At 35.9% G+C, this 25,358-nt stretch overlaps 1 protein-coding gene across 1 annotated transcript in view; it reads left to right on the plus strand.

Moving 5' to 3' along the window:
* Positions 1-16,451, plus strand: part of LOC109546768 (5-hydroxytryptamine receptor 2A) — a 46,816-nt gene extending 30,365 nt beyond the window's left edge. Inside the window, exons 3-7 of the mRNA XM_019917875.2 lie at positions 1,837-2,069; positions 5,944-6,151; positions 8,872-9,187; positions 13,706-14,172; positions 14,779-16,451. Of these exons, the coding sequence (XP_019773434.2) occupies positions 1,837-2,069; positions 5,944-6,151; positions 8,872-9,187; positions 13,706-14,172; positions 14,779-15,329 (1,775 nt within the window). The 3' untranslated portion in view covers positions 15,330-16,451. The remainder of the gene's footprint in view (positions 1-1,836; positions 2,070-5,943; positions 6,152-8,871; positions 9,188-13,705; positions 14,173-14,778) is intronic.
* The last annotated feature ends 8,907 nt before the right edge of the window (positions 16,452-25,358 follow it).

The raw sequence follows: 25,358 nt of genomic DNA on the forward strand, positions 1-25,358 counted from the left end.
ACTGCAATCGAAAGTTGCAAAAATTTAAAAATATAAACATTCTGAAAGCTGGGCAAAAGCTTAAAAATGCACTAATATGTTTTTTACAATTTTCAACCTAGAGYTCCTTATAAATTATTTTTCCAATACAAACATRAAATTAATGTTTTTATAAACTCACGATCTTCGYTTGTCTAAACATTCGCCAGCATCATTATTTTTTTATTAAATTTGGCACAGCAATGTTTAAAGTAAAATGGGGAAATAAACGCATTTAAAGTCGACTTCACGGTTTAAGGAAAAAACGAAAAAACTATAACTATTATTGGAAACAACATAGAAAATACCTTGAAGAATGGAAAAGATTTTCTCGAGTTCACAAAGTAGCGATGTTGAAACATATGAAATTGCAAGCTTATTGGAAGGTTGATAATAGTTGAACAAATAACTGATTTTACAGAAGGGTGTAACAATAGAGAAATAAAAGAGCGTTTTTCATTAAATAGGGTCAAGTATAATGCAAATTCAAGTAAAAAAACTGATAAAAACTGGAAGAAGTTCTAAAATCATTTCTAATTTCAACGTAAACAATGTTTCCGGGTTTTGGGACTCAAAACTTGCGCAGCAACAACGCCTATACGAACAAACTGATGATGGTGGAAAAACACCGAAACGTTTTTTAATGACTAAATTATAATATTCTAACTAAATTTCCCATAACTTGCGTAGCAACAACCGCCTACACGAACAAACTGATGACGGTGGGAAAACACTGAAACTTTTTTAATGGCTAAATTGTGATATTGCTAATAAATGACCCAGGAACATTGTTTATGTTGAAATAAGGAAAACGTCTTGAAGAATGGAAAATGAAAGGGACTCATACAGTWTTAATTTATGTTATTGTGAAGTTGGTAYAACACCGATTTTTCTGTAAATAACCGAACATACAATGGATTTTCCTAAACGTTCTCTGGATCGTTTTTCCACTTTAGAACAGAGTTTAAAAGCTTGTTAACTACAATAAATGGTCTTGACTCCTAAAATATTCTATTAGTTTGGAGCCAAATATGACTCTTTGAAGATCTTTGCACTTCATTATTATTTTTGGTTAGCGTTTGTTTATAAACTGAGCCAAATTTTTACATTGGAATACAAGACACTTTTATCCATCGTGCGGCAGCCCCAATTTTATAATAACCGCAAATGAAATCGACTCTTTATCGCCTGAAAATAGCTACTTTCATCCTGGGCTTATCCTTGGGTTGAATCATGGAACAATCTAAGAATTCATCTTCAAAGACTTTTTCTATAAATATATGTCATGTTGTAAACTCCTAAAACAATCCCTTTTGAGTCCTATTCAAATAAGATTTTCCGCTCATCTCCAGCTCAAACATTCGCAAACGTTGGATCGATGTCTCGAAGAAAAATGATCTCCAACTTTCAAGTGACATTCCTTCGTTCAGTTCACTTCCTTTGTCGCGTTTTACATGACATGTCGTTCGTATTATGTATGATAGCGTACGGAAAATACCGGCATCGACCAAAAGCGAATCTATTTATCCAAGTTCTTGCGGCTCATTGAATACAATGCGAATCGACGATTTCAACATCTTATCCGGAGATTTGCGGAACGTTCACCTATCGTTTACACCACATTATGAGCCAGTGTGAAACTGGGGATTGTAAACCATTTTACAAGTCTGCAATGCCCTCGATTGTTTAGTCTTCAATTTCATTAAAATTTGCCATGCAGAGTTAGATGATGTTAGAGCTCAGAGAAAATCTCATTGGAAATTATTATGAGAACGTTCCCAAGACAGTAACTTTAATAAACTTTCGATTTATTTCCAGGTTATTTTCCTCTGCCCTCAATTTATTGCCTGGCCTGGATTTGCCTGGATGTGCTTTTCTGCACGGCATCGATAATGCATCTGTGCACAATCAGTGTGGACCGATACCTTTCGCTACGTTATCCCATGAAGTTTGGACGAAATAAATCAAGGCGAAGAGTCATCTTGAAGATCCTGTTCGTATGGCTTCTGTCGATCGCCATGAGTCTCCCGCTCAGCTTAATGTATTCCCAAGTAAGTGCAATATAATATATCGATCCAAATTGCAGGTTCGAGACGTTCCAACTCTCGTTAGCATAACGATTATATAAGTGGTATGTTGGAACGGCTTTACCATAAAGTTCCCATTAGAACTGCTAATGCAATAAGTCACACCAATGGTAATTTTTTTCTCTTTAGGCGATTAATTTAAATCGGAAGTTTGCTACTTGCCAAACCCATTAGAACAAATAAAATCACACTCAAACTTCCGGCAGTGTGTATAATTCAAAAATTACCATAAAACTAAGCAGCATAATGTTTATTCTCAAAGGGGAAGCGACTGACACAGTGCTTAAGCGAGATTGTTTTGAAATATGAATGGCAAACGACAAGGCAGATTAAAGAAAGCCTTAGGGATATCCCTTGTCTTAGTTATAAATTGCAAGGCTAAATTAGACAAAGTTTCATAATTTGTTCTCGTTAAAGCTGTTTATAGTAGTAGATAGTTGTCGCATGAATGGCACTTGAACACTGCACAAACAAACTTATGGGCAGTGTTGTTGCAATTGCTTATTGTTCAGCCTTTTTTCATTCATTCAGTTAATCCCCCAGTTTTTAATTAGCCACTTAAAACGTCGGAATGAGATGAACCAAATATTCTGTCGGAAAGAGAGCGACCATAAACACAAGGATAATTATAACTAATTGAAAGGAAAAAACAGAGAACCTTCTACAGGCTCACCAAAATTATGTGTTTCTTCAGTTAGTAGATAAAAACCAAGCAAATAAACAAAATGATTTGATAAAAACCCCAAGCCCAGCCCAAATGCATTAAACTGCAAGCAGATTAACCGCGCCAGCAAACCGCAAGAATCCACTCAGAATTGCAAACGGGATTATTTATTATGAATAACCAAAACTAAGGCCGGAATTAAACCAAAACTACAGGGATTTAAGCGCCGTCTTGACGCATTTCAAGCAAAGTGTACCAGACCGAACTTGCAAAATTAAACGCCTTCCATTTATCTTTTTCATTATTTACTTAGCCAAGCCCCAAATCCCAACTTTATTCAGGCAATATTTATCGTTTGATTACGAAAACTTCCCGACAATTAAAAAGGTAAATACCGAATTGCTAATTGAGTGAAACAACGAAGTTTTGAATGGTCTGCATTTAGTTATTTCGCAAGTTTCGGTTAATGGGTGAAGATTTGTGCTGAATTTGTATTAGGCGCGCTTTTTTGTGTTTTGAATGATACTTGAAGAGAAATTATTCCAAAGAAGTATAAGCGAAAGTGGACGAGCCCTCAAAAATCCCATAATAAAAGTTTTATAAAGGGAATATAAGACTCTTCAGGGCATTTCATAATGGCATATTTTTCGGCAGCCGAAAAGTTTCGGCGTCCTCAATGGATGGGGCAGAAAAGGGACTTTTCACATTAAGAACACGTCAACCATTTTGTCAACACTCATCTTGATACCATTCAGATAGTGTTTATTAACCATTGTATAAAATAGTTCTCGGTACTGATTATAAATCGCCCCGCTTTCAGTAAAGCTCTATTATTATTTTAATCATTTTCATAGCAATTTCCATTAAACAAGGCTAGCGAATAATTAAGGCCCTATGGGAGATAATGAATTTTTGACAGGGCCCTTAAAACATGATCCGCATTATTCGACATTCTCTTCTGTACATTGTTTCCATTTTTCAGGAAAAAATGGCTCTGATTCATTAAGTTCATAATAAATTGATTAATTTTGCTTCCAAATTTCCCTGAATTATCAAAAACAGGCCTTGAAAAGTTTTTTGCTGCAAGTTGAAAACAACAGTGATAAGTGGAAAGATGTGTTAGGCGTTTCTTGCGGAATTACATTGTAATGGAGCCATATAAACTCGATAAACCCGCTAATGAAACGCAGTCTAGTTAAAGTTGAAATTCGTATATAAACAATGGCTAATTTAATTTCTAACTGATATGATTATTGGTAAATGAACCCTAAACTAAATAATTGTAGTTAAAAGCAAACCCACCTTTTAATTGTGGAATTGGCAAATCTAATTGACTTATGGCCCTCTAATTGTAAGCCTTTAATACGCAGTTTTGAACCGAATAATTTACACCACGTATTAATTTACCGCGTTGCCACTTCCAGTATTCATTATCTATTATTCATGCAGTTTAAAAGAGCCTTGGCTGGAATTCAAAAATAATTTAATCAATCGATGGATTACATCTGGAATACTAGAGCTGGTGGCGTGATATGAATGGCAATATGAACCTGAATGTTCTGCAATTCCATTCAAAGGCCTTACAAAATGGGCATATTTGGAAGAATAGGGCAAATTAGTTAGAGAGGACAAACAGGCCTTTATTAGACTGGTTTATCGCGCATTTCAGGTACTAAACTGATTTTATAGCGTGCAGGTTCGGGTTTTATGGAATTGCGACCAACATTTTACAACATATCGCGCCGATGGCGTTAACCAATATTGTTTGCGAAAAACGCAACTTGACCGATAAAGCAGAAAAGCGAACGATTATGAAACAGCGACTCAATTAACAACTTGAAGAATTAGCACTCGCGAAGCAGAAATTAATACCAACTCTATCAATCTGAAAGTTTTAAAATGCCTCCAGGAACGACTGAAATGAACTTTCGTGTTTTATTCCTATTACTTTCTTCCGACTTTTCTTAGATGGGCTTAAAAATGATTCACTGAGTTTAACAGCTTGTTTTCTAGTATTTTTCATATAAAGTGTTCGGATTAAGCCAAGAAAACCAGTAATATTAAACAATGTTTGAATCCTACGGGTTTCTTTAAACGGACTTGGACGGATTAATTCGACAGTTTATTTTCTGCTGTTTATTTTTTTTCGTGACATTTTGCAATTTGTATCTAATCCCAAAGCTCTAAAGGGCCGATGTTTAGAAAATGGTCAAAAAATTGTAAATGGCCGAGGTTCCGACCCTTATGAAGCTTTGATGAAGAGCTCAATTAACGATTGAAATTTCGGCCATTTAACCAAAATAGGAGTGTAAATTCGGGTCCAAAACTTGATTTTTCAAACGCAACTTTGGGATGCTTCTGGCGAATAGTCACCTATTCTATCCAGGGGCCAGGATTTGAAGACTTGCAGACCATTGGTCGAAGTATTAGGGCTTAATTCTTACCTAAATGATCAGTATCTTTTTCCCAAAAAAATGTATGGAACTTTTTTGAAAATAATTGTAGCAACTAGTCAATAATGTTCGAGTGATACATTATGTACGAAAATTGTATCGAGCCCTTCGGGCGCATTGAGGGCAAAAGAAGCCAAAAACAGTGCTTTCTAAAGCCTCAAACAGTGTCGTGGCACAACTTCGCACAGCCCAATCTTCCTGCCTTACTTTGCAAGGCTACACACGTAACGCAGTTTAATGCCGAAGTCCATAATTTTTTTTTTCATATATTTATTTTTTTTATGACAACTAACACATAAAAATGTATTTTTGTATCATGAATATTTTTCATTAGCTCTTTTTAAATGATTTGGTTTCCAGCCAGATTCAAGCATGTTATAGACAGGAAGTTTAGTGCATAATTTCTATGAAATGAACATATGACTACCACGCATATCTCGCATGTCTTTACTGCAGCAATTAGTGTCGAGTTCAATAGCTTCTATAGCTAGAAATTGCCAATATCAAGCTCGCTAAATCGGACGTCTGCCTAGCAAGTTTAATACAATAGCAGGACGATATCCGATCACCGTAATTACACCGTGAATGAGAGCCAATATTGGTTTTGTAGCCAGACTACAAATAAACAGCAAACATAGTTCAAAGGCCGATAATTGAATCTACATTGCGGATATGTTAATATGAATAAATTAGCGTTGGCTTTAACTAAGTTTCGTTGCAGGATCAAGACTCGCTGATCATAGATGGAACCTGCCAAATTCCTGACCCACTCTACAAGTTTATTGGATCAATAATATGCTTCTACATTCCGCTGTTGGTGATGCTGGTCACATACGCGCTCACGGTCCAGCTGCTGGCCAATCAGAAGCTGAACTTGGGAACCCCTAACTGGTCCAGCAACTGGATGGGACCTGCTACAACTCCTTTGGGTAAGAGCGTTAAAATGAAGAGTCCCATATAGTTGAAGGTGCCGAAAATAATAGCCGAGATTAATATTCTAATGGCCCAGCCAAGAGCACATGGACGTTTACTGCCTCCATACCTCAAAAATAATTCTCATCAAGGGCGCGAGATAATGAAATATCTCTAACAATATTCTAGCAAGCACTTCGGAGAGCTTAATAGCTCATCAATTTTGTTATGCAGCATGTTAGCGCGTAATTTTCTCTTCTCGTGGATAATTGGATGAAAGCACAGTGTCGCCAAGAAAATATGTGAAACATGAATTTTCTAAGGTTTCACGATATTGTTTAATATGGGCCTGAAGAATCCTTTAAAAATTAAATCTCCATCGCCCACACGAGAACCAACAAAATTGCCACTTTCAATCTAAAACCAGCACGTTTGCTAATATAAAATTATTGCTTTTTTAGGGTAAACAAAATAAACATTTTCCAATTACTCGCTTATTTTTAACCCCAACTAGCACATCCAAATAAAAAATGCGAACAATAGAAAACGGTTATTATTAGTAACATAATAGGCCATTATGGAATATGGCCATAACCGAATGTATTGAGTTTCCCACTAGTGCATTTCACTGAAAAGCCGCATTTTCATTTAACTGTCCATGTAAATGAGGCGGACTTTGAAAGGATGATTATTTCAAAGTTTACACGAACTTTTCTATGGAAAATACTATTTTACTACCAGAAATTGTTGAATAGCAAAATCAGTAGCTGTTAATTATAAGGGGAAGGAACTCTTGGCTGGATAATTATAGCGTGAGGTAATATTTGCATGACAAAGCCCATTAATATTGACGAGTTAATATAATGAAAAGTAATTTATAACGGCTTATTAAATAAACGAACTTTACCAAAACTGTTCGGAGATTAGGCGGTTTTACACAGCCGGTGAGGATTTTCTCTATAATTCGAAATTTTTTTTCTTGGGTGAGTTTTCAGAAGTTTCTTGTATAATAAAGTCGCCTGCTTTGCGGCGTATTTTCCTAGTGAATATTAAGCAAATAATTACCAAAATTTGGCGTTTTCCGAAAAACTTTTATAATAATTCATACTTGTTAAAGCTCATTTTTAATTTTTAAAGAAAGTCTACTAAATTACACAACAAATGTTTCCTTAACTTACGCCAGATTCTAGGTTTGGTTCAACTTGGAGGATATCTTCAGACCAATAAATTTAGTCTGCCCTTTCACTTCCTACTAAACTCCAGTCCCTGAAGATAACAGAGTTGGACGTAAATTTCCCCCAACATAAGTGCACGCTTTTGCCTACAGCTTTCAGCGTTTCAACCGAGTTTAACATTGACCATATTAATGTACTCTGAATAATTTTGATTATTGGAACTCGTGAGTTTTTCGCGCTTTTAGGCTCGCAGTGAAATAGAATTCCTACCTGACGATTTGCTATCGCTCGAGCAAAACAGTTCGGAGAATCCAAATTATTTTTCTCACAAGCGAGAAAAAATTACCACTTTCTAGCAAGCATAAAAGTCTAAACCACGATTATTTTTTGAAACAGATTCAAACAGGAACTATATCCTGACTCTTGAGACAATTGCAAAGTGATAAAACAGTAAGTAGCATCAAGTTGGGCCGATAAAGCTAAATGATCAGATGCGATAACACAGAAAAGCCGTTTAATGACCCTTAAAGGTCGAGCTTGCAATAAAAACCAGAGCGCCGGATCTCTTTTAATCCTATCAAGGGACATGCAGCATCCGAACCTCACCTGGGACAATTCCGAATCCAGTTTTTGCTGCGGTTTTAAACTGAACAACAGCTGGAAATGTTGCAGACCATTTCCAGCTGAGGCCCTTCATTCCGCTTATGCAAAATTCAATATTGAAACCGAGTTTAGGCTTCCGCCGCAAGAAGGCAAAGTATTAAATATGCGAACCTTCGATGGAAATGAGTGAAATCTCATACATAGCTTACAAACATATTTGAAATTCAAATGCAAAATGCCTACGAAGAGACACTGCGAAACAAGTTTCAAATTAATTCCGGCAATCTGACGAGGTATAAATCTGTGTCTTTCCGAAATCACGTAATTTATGCCCTTCCAAATTGTATTAATGTAAAACGTGCCCAACAGATAAAATATGGGGACACTTTCATCGATTCTTTGCGGTTAATCACGTCTGGAGTTCTGCGGAAAATTCACGTGATCATTAAAAATCGTTTGGCGGATTCAAGTTGGAAAACTTGGAGTTTTATGGATGAGTTGAGACTACTTTTAATCGAAATGCAGAGAATAGTTTCAGTTATCAGTTTGGCGCATTTGCATTAAATTTCCCTCGGTGTCCGCAATTCATTTCAAAATGCACCTTTTCTGTTTTCTCCGAACGGAAGCGAGAAATACGCCGACTTCATTCGAGAATTCTTCTTCTTCATTCAAAAACACATTAGGCTCTTTCGTTGGAAAATTTCATCCACTTTGAATTTAAAAAACGTTGATTTTTGACCGAAAAAATAGAAAATCCACCAGTATACTACCGTTCGTTTGAAAAACTGCAAATCGCTTTAAATGCTTCAAAGTCCATCAACTTCCATCATTCGAGAACCGTATCGAACTGATTTGTGAACATTTCTCTCTCATGAAATTCTCAAATTCCACATAACTCTCACAACATTCTCAAAAAATGACCTCAGATCTCGAATAATCAAATCAGAATTTTTTTGCAGAGAGGCGCTGTACATGGAGAAGACTGCTAAAAGCTACGTCCAGAGGAGGAAAACTATCAACAATGTCCACACCACAACATGGACATTCGGCAGGTTCCACTGATACAGAACTAACCACATTGGACAACCACGAGCTCTGGATACAAGAGTCGGAACCCACTCCTTGCACCATGTCCGCTCTAGGACAGTTTGGAACTGAGATGCTGAAACTATCGCGAGGCTTGCAAGAGGCAGCTGCAGCTGCTGTGGCAGCTGAATCGCTGAATACTGTAGCAATGGAACCCGGACTATCGCCCGGGAAAAGCTACAAGTCAGGGTAAGTTTTAAGAAAATAATTGTCCCAAAGGATGTTCAATGAAACCTCCATAAACGCTGAAATAAGCTTTAAATCTTTAGAGTTTCAATTGCAAATTTACTTGTAATGAAAACAAATAAGATTAACCTCGACGTATGAAACTTTCGCCAACAATGGAAAAATTCTATTTAATATGGACTCTGTCTAGCCGCCCACGGATATTTGAAAAAATATTTGCATAATCGAATTAAACCAGCTCAAGTGAAGAAGTTGTTGATTTCGGCGTCTGCTAGAAAATAAATAACTTTTTATGAAATGTCGCCTACGCTATCCTGAATTATGTGCATCAAATCCAGATTTACGCTTTAGTAAAGCTGTTGAAAATAATTTAGCTCGAATTCTGCTGCTGATGGGAAGAACGATTAAATTTGTAAAAAAGTCACACAAATAAGTAGACGACGAGAATTAGTTAAAAAAATAATTTAAAAGTACGGTACAATTTTGGGACAGAATTATGAATCAATAGACAGTATTTTTTCGATAAAAAATTTATAAGCATGGGTGTGGGTCTATTTGAGCCGGAAACCTTGAGCGGCTTTGTAAAGCTGTCAACGGTGGGACCATAAAAATGGCGAAGCGTAATTTAATTCCGTAATGGAATCCTAAATGCTCTCCATTAATAAAATTAATTACACCTTCATAAATTATCTAGCATGGTTAAGAGGCCGCTTTTCTTATTATTAATTGGAAGCAAGAGGTCTGATCACGTCCGTGATTGTTCGAAGAATGCGGTATTTTTTATGAAATATGGCAGTATTATTTTTGCCAAGTATTGCATATTGTGCCGATGTTTGCGATTAGAAGTATTAAGTTAATTTTTTGGGAGAGGTATTAGTTTGTTTCTGATTCTTTAGATTGAGTTGTATACAAATGTTGTTTTGGTGGGCATTTCATAGAGAAAGTTATGTGTTTTACATCTGGTGAGTTTAATTATAGGTCAAGGAAGTAAAGTATAAGTTTTCAAATAAAAATTGATTGCGCAAAAACCACTACAATCACAACGCTACCCTCAACAGATTTTAATAGAAAAAGTATGCTCCGTATAGCAGATAAGTTTCAGTTTCAATGGTTGAGTGAGAAGAATTTTGTTTTTTTATATTGCACTTTTAGCAGCAAAACGGTATTCGTACTAACCCAAACTAAGGCTATAAATAAAAATTTATTGTGCCAGAAAATCTCTAATCTGCTTATAGGCATTTTATAAAAGAAATGATGCTCTAAATTCGTAAGGTGTTTTTTATCATTTTTAAGTGTAGGTATAGTTTCTAGTAGGAAATCGACGGATGGCAAGCTCATAAATAAAAATTACTGGCGCAAAACGCTCTAAGACCACAAAATTGCCCTTAGTGGCATTTTGCAGAGAAAACGATACATCATATAGAGATGAGTTTCAGTTTGAACGCATTTGTGAGAAGGTTTTTTCCCCAGCAAAACGATGTTTTGTAACTCTGAAAATCAAAATCAGTCGCTCTAAAATCAATAAAATTCCGAACACGTGTCTAGTAGTATTTGTTAGGATAAATTATGCTCTATATAATATATAATTTTTATTTTGAGGCCAAGTTTGAGGACAATTTTTTGAAATATTCAAATAAAAATTGAACCTTGAAAATAACACTCATTGTGCCAGGTTGAATCCACATTTCAGATTTAGCAGTAATTTTTCAAATATTGATTGTGTTAATTTTTGGAAAATAACATTTGTTTTTATATATTTTTGTCTATTATCAGCAGTTAGCTGATTGCTGGTTCTTCCACATTCTTATGCAAATTCACTTTTGCTTTCACTAAAAATCAAAGTGCTAGAATGTAATGTACCCCCAAGAAATTAAAACTTTGTGCGTGTTCGACGTTGTTATATATTTTAAGATTTAGAAATTTTAAATGAATCTGCAATTCTTCAAGCGCAAAAACCTTTGAAAAATAACTTCAAAATATTTCCGTTTTGCTGATCGTCTGAGTAGCGCGAGACATTTAGAAAAAGCTCCAAGCTTTCGTTTGTGCTACAGCGAAATTTAAGAATTTTTTTAATTTCCTGCTAGAGGTAATTGCAAGAAAAATAAAGTGCTGAGATCTTTCAATTAATTTAATGCCCGCGTTTGAAGTGGGTTCACTGAATATTAAATTCCGTTTACCCTCTTGAGTATTAGAGTGAATTGCAAAACGGTTTAATCGGACACACGACTGCTAGTGCACTCTAACTGATCCAGAACTTGAGTAAAACGACCTCGGATATGCGTTTCAAGGGTATCATTCATGATCAAGTATGTACCTCATGATGGCCGCAAAGTTACAGTCATTCGATTACATTAAGGAAACGACCTCAAAAGCTCACGATCACTCACATAACACTTGCATCGAATTGCATACCGTTCAACCTCGAAAACTGGCTCTAATATTTTTCCGCATAAGCTCAAATTAATTAGATGGGAGAAGAGATGAACATGTCATGGTGCTGTTAATCACCCCCTCGTATTGGTAATGAATGCGACCATTTGAGGCTGACATGTTACAGTTTCCGCTCAGAAATACGTGTTGCGATTTTAATTACTTGCGACGTGCTGCCGTTTTGGAATGGAGGTAAAGTTGATAATAAATGAACCTGGCTGATGGCATTTCATCAATTTCCTACCAGATATTACAACAGGGTTATATTTTGAATAGCAGTTTCACATGGATTTATAAACCTCGCCCCGATGTGTAATTTCCTATTCGTTGTAATACGGACTGATATTGCCCAGAGTTAACCAAAACACCTCTAATTATGTGCTGTTTACCCTGACCGGTCTGGAGTAGAATTTATTTTCCTGAAACTGAACAGTTATTAAAATCTGTATGGCGTAGATGGAAAGCTCTTGATATTTGGCGGGTTTTTGAATTGCTGATTGATCACGAGCCATTCAATATATGAAAAACATCAAATCGAATATTATTTGCTGTTTTTTTTAGAGTGAAACAGCCATCGCAATTTTAAATTAAATTGGTAGATACGCATGCAGTGGCATTGTTATTGGCAACTGAAAGTTGTCCCATGTAATCAACACTTCTGAACTGGAATTTCCGCAAATTTGCTCCAGCCAGCAAATAAATCAAACAATGCTATTGGAAAACGATTACATCAAATTCCTGGCGGTTATTTGAATACATTTACTTATTTGCTAGATGGAAATAATGAGTTTATTTAGATATAATTAACTTTAATTTCTTGGACCATCATTTTCTCTATGAGGAGCTGAAGCGTTTCGAACATTTATAACTCTAAATCCTCCATTAAACGACAACGTAAATTTGCTTAGCTTTAGCATGTATGAATATCAGTAGATCCGCATTGCTACACTGTACAAATGCATACATGTTAAATTAGAGCACGCTTGTCTCCTAAATTATTTCGAATATCTTTAGGCACACAAATAAATTGCTCATGAACCATAAACAAAAACACCATAAAAGACGAAGCCAGTTATGCAACGCAAATGTCGCGAATTCTAACAAAACGAAAACACTCATTAATTCGCGTCAGTCTGCTATAGATGTATTTGACAAGCGAGAGAACCTCCACATTGAAACTATTAAGGGCTTCATCTTTTGTGCTTATTCTCTACTAAAATAATTAATCTTGTATAAGAATTCGAAAAGAGATTTCTGCCTGTGACGTTTGAAAAACGAACAGGGTTCAACAAATTGTTGGTAACAAAGTGTTGCCTTACAGCACCAAATTTTACTGATAAAACACCATCGGTTAAATCGATTTTCGAAAATTGTAAAAATCAACGGCTTAGAGGCAGAATTTTTTGCACAAAAGAGTGATTTACATCTTAAGATGTAGTGGTCCAATCGCGTCCACAAAGCCAAATCTGTTGGTGTTACTCGAATTTCTAATAACAGCCGACAGGAAATTCGATTCAATAAATAAAACAAAACTTGAAACTTTAAATATAAATTTTATTCAAAAGAATCACATTCATAGGCAACTGAATTGCCTGCTTTTAGGTCATCAAATTCTACAGATTTAACGTGATTCGTTGCACACTCTAAATTATATTTTATTTATTGGAATCGGATCAATATACCAGAACACAATTATTGATGCCCGAAGCTCATAAGCCTCAATTAATAGATGTTTACTATTATCTAACCCGGCAAAATTCATCATAATAAATTCAGAATAAATTGACGTGCATTATTCAGTATAAACAATTAGGAAACCTTAAATAATAAAATAAATCCCATCATAAATAATGCCCAATGGCGCAACTTTCCGTTTTAATGGCATTTAAATAAATCAAAAAGCTTCCCGAATAAATATGCACAGTTTGTCCCAAGCTATTTGGCAGTGACGTCACATTGAAATTTACTCACGTCCGATGTGGGTGGAAGAATTTTTAGTCATGTTGAATCACATATTTATGCACTTAAACTCTCCACTCAGAAGCTCAATGTTGCAAAAGCAGTTTAATTGATTTACCAAAAAAATTTCAGATCTACAGCAAGCTTGACCGGATCACACTCTTCACTCTTCGCTACAGAGCTGCCAGCATGGCACATAAAACGACGAAGAGCCTCCACGTTCCATGAAGGAGACACCAAAGATGAAGCTCCGGCTCCAGGATGGAGAAGACGGAGAACATCGAGTTTCCACGCAACTGGCCGAGCCTATTCTGAGCACATGCACAACACGCCTACTGAATCCTCTCTGCCCATGCCACCTCCTTGCACTTGCCCATACTTTGGCATGACGCAAGAGGAGAAATGCCTGGCGCCTCCGGCTGAGGTAAAGATGGTTTCTGGTGGATTGGGAAGCAACATCTACAACCAAAAGCCAACGACTCCAGCAGTATCGCCGATGAAAAAATCCGCTCTGAGCAATAGGAGCAGACCTGCAAGTAGTGATTCTTCACCGAATAATATTGTTGTCACTTGGGAGTCGAAACGAGGACACAGAAGAGGTACGTGTTGTTTTAAAAGATGTTTGATGTGCATATTTGAAATTTATAATCTGCCGATTATCGGTTCGAAAATTATTTTTCGGCTCAAAAACGACCAGGTCCAGAACAAAATTAGATATATATATTCATAGATTCACGTTCGAATGTTTGCGCAAAATATGCAGTCGGCGAGGATTTAGAGTATGCAACCGTGTTGGATGGATGGAATTGTGTGAATTTGCCAAAAGTGACACTAACCGAAATTAATATTCCCAGTATATTTTTGAATAAGAAATCGATTTATAACAGCTGTTGAATATAGCAAAATCACTGCGAAATTGATGGTTTTATTTGGTGCAAGCTCATGTAGGCAAATGGACGCTAATCCATACGTACCACTGAAAGTTTTCAGAGGTTTGAAACAATCACTAAGTTATACATGTCAAAAGCTCCTCTATTTTCTGTTAGTGATTATAGAATCTCTCTGGAGTAATCATTTGCAAAAATGTCTTCTTCAAAAAGACTTCCATCATCCACATTAACTGAAACCTTTAACTAATTGTCTTAAGGAGTGAAATTGAGTGAAATTAAATGTCTCTCCGCCATTAAAATGCATCCCATTTCCAGGTTCCAGTATCGGCAACACGAAAACCTCCTTGCTCTCCTATTCCCCATCGAATTCCCAAAAAACTCCCCTACTACGCAGATCGGCCACCCTGCGCCAAAACGGAAATATTGCAACTTTGGTGGACAGAAGCAAAAACCCTTCATCGCCCTGCTTGCTCCAGAGGTACCAATGTAATAGTGGAGCTGGAAAACTCACCAGGAGCGTGCGCTCCCATCATTCCAGAAACTCCAGCGTAATATCCAGGAACTCTTCGCGTCATGGACGGATCATCCGGTTGGAGCAGAAGGCCACTAAAGTGTTAGGGGTGGTGTTTTTTACGTTTGTGATCTTGTGGGCCCCATTTTTCATTCTCAATTTGTTGCCGACGTTTTGCACCGAGTGCGACAAGAACTTGAGCGCTTGGGTGATGCATCTGGTTACATGGTTGGGGTATGGGAGTTCCATGGTAAATCCCATTTTCTACACGATTTTCAACAAGGTGTTCAGGCAGGCATTTAAAAAGGTGCTAACGTGTCGTTACCGGAAAACCACATGGAGGCCCCATAGGTGACAAGTGAGGATGAAGAAGAAGCAGCAGAGGACTAAGTTGTAGATCTTTGTCAATAAAACTGGGGTAAATCGGGTGCAATTGGAGAAACCGTGAGTGAAGGTGTAAGTGAAAATATATAGAGTACCAAAGTCTTTCAAACTGAGTGATAGTAACATATACAGCCAGGTAAATGTATTAGCGCTCTTCAAACGCATTTTCCATTATGGTAATAGGGCAAAAATGTAAATAATGCAAGCGTAGCAAACGAATATCATATGAATAGTGAATTCGGCATAAACTTTTCCTTTGATTAAGAATCATGTGCATTTGTTCCTTGATAATTCTAGGCATAGGAAAGTCTATTTCTACAAGTGGCAGTGCTTCAAATGATTAGGTCAATTCTATGGAGATTGACATAAAATATCAAGTAAATAAGAATTTATATATCTAAGATGTTTATAGTGACTGTTATGTGCGTTCGCACTGATGTTACTAAATAATTCCTTTTCCGAAACTGAATGCTTTGATTGATGGAAAATTGTTGACCAACTCAGCATTCTAAAAATCCCAAATAATTGCATAAAACAAACTTTGGAACTTCTAAATTAGGCGCAAGAAATAAACCTCTTTGTTGTTTTTAATGCGAGCATTAAAGAATTGCATGTAGGTATAAATTTTAGCAACAAAAATCCGCAACAATTTAACCGATGGTTAAGCTTTAGTTTTGTATAAATAACTACAGTTAAAAATGGTTTCGCAAAATCCTATTTTCGATAATAATAAATTAAATGTGATACAATTGGTAGGAGTAAGTTTTGTATCAAATTTTTTAACTATTAGCATCCCTAGAAAGTGCATGGCTGGAAATTGGACTACAACTGACAAATTAGAGCAAACTACTGCCAAATTACGTGCTGTTGAAAGTGCAATTTCGCTTATGCACTGACTGTTGTGATAATATTTTATTACATGAGTAGCATTAGAAAATTGGCCTAAATGGCCTTTAGACTTGGGGGAAAAAGATGCTTCTTAAATGTAACATAGATCCATTTATATGTCGTGTACAAAAATCATATCGTAGATAATGTAACATACATACTGCTAGTTTCAATGTCATAGTTGAATAAAATGTTGATATAATAATGATTGTTTTATTGATTCATGTCTGTAAATCAAAGTGAGATAACTTAGATTGATGACGAAGTTTTATTCCAAAAAAAGTGGTCCTGATTTGCAGCAAATTGGCTAAATAAGTTTAAAGGTAAGTTTCAAGATTTACTCACAAATTTCAATGTGGGGTGATTCCAGAGGAAACTCAAGTCCTATTTTGTACCTAAAGATTATACATTTCGCTCTTTGTATGAAAACTGCCACTATTTGCGCACTAAAGTTTCATTTGGTAAGAGGATTTTCGAATTCTCTATTCAGTGCTAGAAAAAAACAGTTCTTGAAATATAACTAAATAAGCAAAAAAACCTTTGCCAAATCCGCGCTAAACTGAATCTCTACAAAACCAAAACTGATTTTTTTTAAATTTCCAACGCACTGATGTTGTTTGTAATTATTTGTATCGTTTTGTTAGTTTTGTAATATATTTTTTGGTTGCCGCCCTGTAAGCTTAAAAGGAAAAAGGTTTCTACATCTGATTGCTAGTAGAATAATGAAATTTTACAAAAAAAATCAAGAAAGAAGATATATATGCGATTAATATAAAGAAACAAGAGACTGTAATAAAATCGTTTGTAGTAATAAAATATTCATTTTTATTACTACAAACGTTATTTTAACGTTGTTAAAATTAAGACCACAACATACAGAACAGCACCTCGTTACAAGGTAATGCATATTTTAAATCACTATTGAAGTTCAGCAGTATTATCTCTAAATATATGAGTTTTTTGCAAAGGGTGGAAAAAAGAAAAGCACTATTGTTCTTTTTTGTGTTTAGAAGGCTGTTATACAATGTGCCCAGTCCGATATAAGCTGATAATAAATTTAACTTTTAGGCCCATCGTGGGTCGCTCTATTATATACCTTTAGGCAGATATTCTGATTAATTTAGCATAGACCGTGTCCGCCCTTCATCGCAGGATCAAAAGGAACAAAGCGTTCGCAGTAATCCTGCAAAACATTTTCCAATCCAATTTCATGGTTGAAGATCGCGCTTTTGCAAAAAGTCAAGCTAACATTCAGAAATCTATTATTTTCTGTGTAATATTTCACACCCATAGTTGCAGTTTTGCGGTTGTGTAGAAATAGGAGTGTATTTGATATTATATACAGATGTTTAAAATTAGAAAAGAAACAAAGGGAAATCTGCAAGAGGCGATTTGTGGAAAATGGTTTGAGGAAACAACTAATTTTTCTGAGGCAAACTTCACTGTTTTTAACATGTCTTACACTTTCAAAAATTTGCCTCCTGCTGTTAAATATGAAATTATTTAACTCACTTAATGGAGAATTTCATTAAAGGCATTTAAAACAATGCTATAAATATAGACAATGAAATTTTTGTTGATGTATGTATGCAATTAATTCTAATCGTTTACTTAGTGTCAGCTTTCTGATTTCAAGTGGCTTTTTGTGGCAAATGATCGCTCTTTGAGTAATTGCGGGATGTAAATCCACCTAAATCACATAACTAATCACCAAGTTAAAACAACCGAAACCCCGTTCCAACATCAAACACAACTTCAAAACAGCCGAGCTAAGGGAAACATTGACAAAACGCTTCTAAATGGCTAGTGTGCATGACTGCATAAATCAACCAAAAATGTGCAAAGTATCAGGATATCGGGAACAAAAAATGTATATACAATTTTAGTTCCACTCTATAAAATCCGTTATATACAATTTTTTTATCATCTTATAAAACCTGGTCGCAAATCGACGATCGCCCACACCCCATTTTTCATGATTCTCTTTACAACGTCGGCATCCGTTCAAATGCCCACACTGCGCCAAAAGAAAAATACCTCCGGAAATGATTATGAACAGCACTTTTAAATTTCAGAAAGTTAAATTCAATCGAATGCCACTCAAACGGATACTTGCAGAAAATTGTTCATTTCAGATAATGGATTTTCTACTGCATGTCATTGATGGGAGCGCCAATAAATCAGCAACGTGCCATTGACGTGCCCATTTAAATAAGATTTCAATTTTCATTAAAAGCTAATACAAAAATGCCTGCCCTGCAGTTATCAATACAACGAATTAAAAGAGGATTTTAAACAAATTATTAAACACGAAGGGAAATTTTCAAACGGGGAGCTTTTCGAGATGCTCGACTTCTAATAGCTTTTTAGTGATATAAACAGCTGACAATCAAAGCAGCTTTGCTGGCAATTTTCTATTCAGCCAAGACAAAGACTTTTAATATTAAGTAAACGGAAAAACGATGATGCTTTTGCAGCTGAGTGACCTTAAGCTGAGGTAGTTTCGGAAAGAAAATCCAATCTATTGCTAGAAGAGAATAATTTTTTTATTTTATTGAGCGATTTGTCGCCTTTGTGAAGATTAAACCGATACCTAATGCAGATTTATTCAAATGTCCCGCTGCGCGACGGTGACGCCTAAACCCAGGGCGCATGGCTTGCCCCACTCTTCTCCCTCTACTCTCCCAAAGGAGTAGCGCAGTATTAAAACCGCAATAGCACCAGCTAAAGAAATAGTCTGTGGGGGAAAGCACGCAAGGCAGCTGCAACCGTTAACTCATCGCCTTTGATAATGTGCACCGCAGACGTGATCGAAACCCTTATCTTATTCCCTTACCTGATTCTTAAACCTGGAATACTTTTCAATTGACCTTTTAACCGGGCGTGGAAGCGTTTGTAATAAAAAAGTACAGCAACAAGATTTTGAGCCGGTAACTACAAAAACGATGCGTTTTGCCAAACCTAAACAAACTGCGTTCTTGCCATTACTATCCTTGATCACTTGTAAAACCGGCTAAAACCATGCTGATGAAAGCTGTATTTCCGAAGGCACAGCTACTCAATTTATTTGGCAACTTTTTGCTCCCAAGACCATTAATGTAAAATGTTTCAGAGGGCCATCAGCCTAAATCCGTTTCCTAAATCCGTTACTTAGGCTTCTAATCTCACCTTCGGCCTATCTCATCACGCTCGGTATTCGGTGTGACTTCCATAGTCCGTTTTCCGGAAAAAAAATTAATCTGGGTGCGACCTTTCCCTTATATTCAGAGCCTTTGGCGCTGTACAGAAAAAGTATGTAGTCGGATTAAATCAGAACATTTTCACATTGGCCTCGCAACTTTCTTAAGCCTCAAATTTTAAATCTTTCATCAGCCAATATTCGTATAAGAATATAATTTAATAAAAAAAAATAAAACCATGTAAACGATCCCATAGAGTTTTATAAAACGAATTGTCGGGAAAATTTAAAAAATCCGTACTACAAAATGTAAGAAAACTTTCCCTTGCTTTATTTAGGATTCAACAAGCCATTTTTTCAACTTCCCAGCGACAGAGTTTTTTCGTATTTCGTATCTTTCTGCGATTTATGGTTCAAAGTAAACTCATAATTATGCGCGGCATCACAGAAAACAAACCCTTTAAAAATATAACGTTGCAAGAAGTACCAAGCATTATTATGTGCTTTAGGAAACTTTATTAGAAGTTTTCGTCGCTGTTTACAACGTGATTCAGTTTGCACAAACAAAAACGAAGAGGGTTTCAAAGCGAAGCTAATGATACAATCCAAATATAGGCAGCAAATGATTGATAATCAAACTTTATTGGAGATATATTAATTAAATTTAACATCAGACTCGAGCTGAGTAAAATGTATGTTTTGCTGTGAATACGCTTTGAAAGTAATTAAATTGAAAGGAAAGCTTTTAAGTATTTATGGGCCTGAAAGACGCCGATGCACATAAAGAAGATATTGGGTAATAAGTAACCAAATTAGGCTTAGGTTTATTGCAAATATACAATTTAGTATGTACTCTTCAAATCCCCAGTCCTGAATAATTAACATTGTGTTATTTAAAATCTCATTTCCCTGTGCAGTACTAAATTAGCCCATTAAAATTTTATTAAGTTGACATTATGACTGAATGATAAGTAAAATCTTCTAAGACTTTATTAATGGCAAAGAATATTTCTAAATAGATATTGTCATGTTTTCATTTGATAACTTTTTTCGAAACACTGCATAGCAAAGGAGCTAAAACTATTTATTTAAATTTCTCCTGGATTAATTTCACCGTGGATTAATCTCTTTGTTTCCAAGCATTTTCTTTTCGCATCTGCTGAAAAGTGGCTTTTTGTGTAACTGATCCGCGTAAATTGGGAAACTGCATATCCTGCAGAATTTTAGATGGGCGGATCGCTGAGAAAACCGTCAATGTAGAGTGGTGGATTTCCAGTGGGAAGCTGCGAAAGGATAAATCACCGATTTTTACAAGATCCATGCATTAAGATAGCGCATTCTTCGGAAAATCGCTGCAGTGAATTAAAAAATTTGGTTTTGATTATCATCATTGCCAGTTTGCTCCATTCCTTTAAACTAATCCAGGAAATTAAGCCGATTTTACCAAGCAAACATAATTTGAAAGCATTGCATCAGATTGCATTCCGCGTAATTAATAGACTTTATAGGGACTGAAGCTCCATGTTCAATATTCCGCAGCTAAATGATTCGCATGGAATTTGAGGATAAAGTAAAATCCACTCCATGGGACAATATTAATTCTCCTGCTGACGATTAATAGTGCTTGCATTGCAAGAAAACCATGCTTCTTAGCACTGTTCTAACAATGGAAAAGGAAAACGTCAACTATTAGAAGGCACTTTTTCGTTAAAACCGATTTGACTTGGCACAAAGATTTATTTCCAATTGCGGCACTTGATCACGTTATTGTCCTCGATCCTGAGCCCTAATTTCGAATCCTTTCGCACTTAAAGGCGTGAAAGGTAAAAGGGAGAAGCCAGGAAACAATATACTGGATTTGACTTTACTTTACTGCCCGCTTAAAATTATTTTCCAATTTCACTGTATTATTAAATTCTCACTGAGTCTGTGAAAGACGTTTAAACGGGCAAAAAATGTAGCTTTTATAGTTTGATGGGCTGCACGAACGATATTTAATCACAGTCTAGCCTTCCAGAGATCTTCTTTTACATTTAATTGCATACTTTAGTTGATTTTCGCAATATTGCCTTGCTTAAAACGGCACGATTTTTTTGTGCCTTCTCTACTGAAAGTTTACTTTTCGATTTCTCCAATAGGTATCAGAACTTTTTGGGCGCAATAAATCTTCCAGCTGCAAAATCTTAAGTGTGCCTTCGCTTTCGTTTCTTTTAGAAGTGAGTTCTGAATCATTAACTTTTTTATGACGGGAATAAATTTCCGCATGACCCAGGAATCGAATTCGAGCCCAGTATCTAAATTTCAGGGCTGGCAACTTATTGGCTTTTGGGAAATCTGCTCGAAGTTGTGTTATTTCACTTCTTTGAGGGCGGCGTTGTTTGAAAAAAAACATAAATCATGCAGTTTCCTCAAATGACTTCGGATGTATTAAAACGGACGGAAGAGAAGAAAGAAAAATAAATGAAAATGGGAAGTTTTAGCATCATTACTCAAAAAAATCAGCCTCTAAAAGAAAAAATCGATTCTCAAATCAAAGCTGAAATATCTTCTTCTTAGGCGGTTGAAAATAAAAATAACGGTGGTAAGAATTTCATTCACTTGATTCCAGCTTTTAAATCCAAAGTCTCGCTTTTTCCATAACGAAATAAAGCAACCACCAGCAAGATGATTGTAAGACCGAAAAGAAAACATCCGCTAATACAATAGATTTATCTCTGATCGTAAAAGTACAATTGAGGAGGAGCGGAATTTAATTCCAAAATTCCCTACGGGCTACAAATGGGACCTTAAATGTTACTGGCGACAAGTGCAATGATTATTGAAATTAGTTTTCCAGAGATAAGGAGAAATTTATGTGGAAACGAAAAAATCTTAAATACCACTAAAAAAACGAGCCAACAAGCCATTTGGTTGAAGTGGGATAATTTGGAACCTTTGGCAATGGCGCAAGTTGGGAGAATTTATTAAAAAATTTCTAATTTGTTTTCTCTGGGTAATGGGGCGTGAAATATCTGCAAAAATATTAAATTAAGCTTGTGGGGCGTGTGAGACTTGAGACCCTTTTTGAGGAGAAGAGCGAAGTAAATGGTCCGTCTTTCGTGCCTGGGTTCTAATAAAAACGCTTTAGTTTGAACGCATTTGTTAACGCAAAATATTACAATAACATTTTTAAACTTCTTAATCTGCCCTAATTTACATTTGCAATTTTATGCCGAAACCTTGTCTGAAAGACGTATTTTTACATTTAATTTCCTTTTTACAGTTTCAATAGCTATTTTATTTTCAGTTCAAATACGTATTAAAATCAACGAACATAAGATGGATTGTCTCAGTATTAAACTCTCAGCGCATTGTAAATATTCCGAATAATTCTGTTTTAATTAAGCTCCTTTTTAGCATTTCTCTGGAAGCATGAAAATCCATTGTCGTTCGTTGCGTATTACTCTGAAAATCCCGGATTTTCTTTTACTCACTTTTCCTCTATCGAATCGATTTCCACTGGAAAGAGTTTAGCGATGCCTCATGAGAGGACTTGATAGTCTATAAAAAGGAGTACAAAAAGCAAATGTTTGATATCTCCCTTATCGGGTCGAGTGTGATAGGATTTAATAACCACACATTTTCGTAGCAACCTAAAAAATACCTTCCACTTATATGCTTTTAAGGAGTCGCATATGGCACAACACTTCACGGAAATTTCTACTGTTTCACTTCTATAAATGCTGCTTCTTAAACATATGAACACTTTAAAACATTTTCCGCTCTTATAAGTACATTTCAATTTGAAATCGTCGTTTAGAGTGCTACGTGAGCAATTTGAGCTACACTTATGCCTCAATATGAGTGTTTTTCTTCACTCGAATTCACCTGGAAAATGTGCACCGTGTACGATATTTCCTTTCAAATGCATTAGGCGATATTTTTAAAGGGCTTTTATACAAACATTACTGAATATGGGAAAATCGTCCACTAGAAAGAGTGTGATTAGATGATTTACTTTTACGAATTTATTTATGAAAAGAACGCTTTCTGCTAGTTGCAGCTATGTTTTGCACATCTGGTTTATTAAATGTGCTGGTTCGGGTAATTTGATTGGTCAAGTTAATTTCATAGCGAGAAACAACCGATGCTATTCTACTACTGAAAAGGGCGGTTGGCGCTGGAGAAAATGCAGCGAAATCCCCGCTAAAATTACGGTTTGCTTTTAGCAGGACAAGGGTAAAGGGGAGTGTTGAGCGGGTGTTTGATAGAGTGCATAGAGCAGATCGTATGGCCCAAATTAAATATTAATTCAGGGGTAGCGTGAGTCGGTAATAATGAATTAAAATTGTTGCGTTAAAGAATTTTAGAAAGAAGCCGGTTTTATGAAAACTGAAGGGAAAGGGGCAAAGGTCTCAAAAGGTGTCGATTTTTAACAGAAAATCGATTTTTTTTGTAAATTTGCGTTAAACTTTCAACTTTGTGAATTTTTTAACATAAAATTCTTGAAATGCCTCATCAAGGTACGGGCCGTGTAAGATTCGGTCCCAAGTCGCCAAAGTACATATATCTGAGTTCGCAAGTGAGCCCGGAAATATCTACGGTCGGAATTCCAGTCTACTGGAAATTTTCCTTAAAATAACTACATGCTCTGGCTTTGTGTAACAATGTCTCTGGGAAATGCGAATACCTATTATCCAGCTGTTCAAAAAGTTGTAAAGTTTCAACAGGATCCAACTTGAAAGTTGTTTTGTTTATTGCAACTGCCGAGATTTAATGAACGATTGAATAAAACTATCTATTCTGACTACTGATTTTTTAGTCAAGTTTCTGCTAAACCACTCAAATACTCTAAATTGTCCTTAATATACGCGTCCCCTGGAATTTCCCGGACACAAATTGAAGACAATGCAAGGAGCTCATGAAAAATTTAAATGAAATTAATGACAAATTCAATTAATCGGCATTTGCAGCATCTCTATCGATTTATCCCGACAATTTGAACATAATTTGGTATCTTTCTGACAACTCGCTGTTTATTTTGATTCGATTTTTCGGAGCCTTTAGATGTTTACAAATAATTTAAGTTCCATTAAATCGGGAGAACTTAGAATTTTTTTCAAATCTCTGTCGCTTTATTTTCTTTCAATAAATAAACGATCTCGTTGGTATATTTTCTGGATTTCCCAGTAAAAGTAAATTAAAATCCCTATAATATCTGCATATAAACTTGGTTGAAAGGTAATTATTCTCAAGCCGCCCGGTTGCAATCTGCAGATAAATTCGATACAAGAAGGTGCCAAGAAATGTAATTGTCTCAGTTCAATAAAGCCCTATTTCTCCGATTGTGTTCAATGGAAAAAGGGCAAAAAAGACAACCGAAAAGACCAGAGTGCAATTCGAAGCGCTTTCCTTTCTAATTATCTGCCAAGATGTCACGGTAACACAATTGAGGATGAATCGCATTTTTAGACCTCTGTCTCGAATTGCATTTGGTATTTTCAGTCAGATGGTTACTGTTCGGCGTTCGCAATTTCTCAAACAGAATTGGACAAGAGCTGAAAACTTTCGGCAGTAGTTTAACATAAATTCGCCCCCATTATCACAGTTCCGGGCTCAATATCACACAAAAAGCCGAAAATGATAAACAGCCGGTGGGGTATCTGCAAAAATTATGATTTATCTCCCCCTGCTGCTCAGACAATTTCCGTATTTGCTATAATTAATGACCATCCTTTCAAACATTTCCTTTTTCTTTCGCTTTTAGCCAAATTAATAGAGAGCATTCAGCCTGCTCACAACAATAATTAAAGGAAAAAACAATGACGTGATAATTATCTTAATGTAGCTCCCAGTTTTTGTACCACCATAGGGCGGATTGTACTAAATTGTTATAACAGAACGGGCCTGTTTTTTTAATCAAATTTTCAATAATGTTTTTGGGTTTCTTTCGCG

Source organism: Dendroctonus ponderosae, unplaced genomic scaffold (genome assembly GCF_020466585.1).
Source record: "Dendroctonus ponderosae isolate FM_Combo_2020 unplaced genomic scaffold, Dpon_F_20191213v2 Dpon_F_20191213_3, whole genome shotgun sequence".
Taxonomy (NCBI): domain Eukaryota; kingdom Metazoa; phylum Arthropoda; class Insecta; order Coleoptera; family Curculionidae; genus Dendroctonus; species Dendroctonus ponderosae.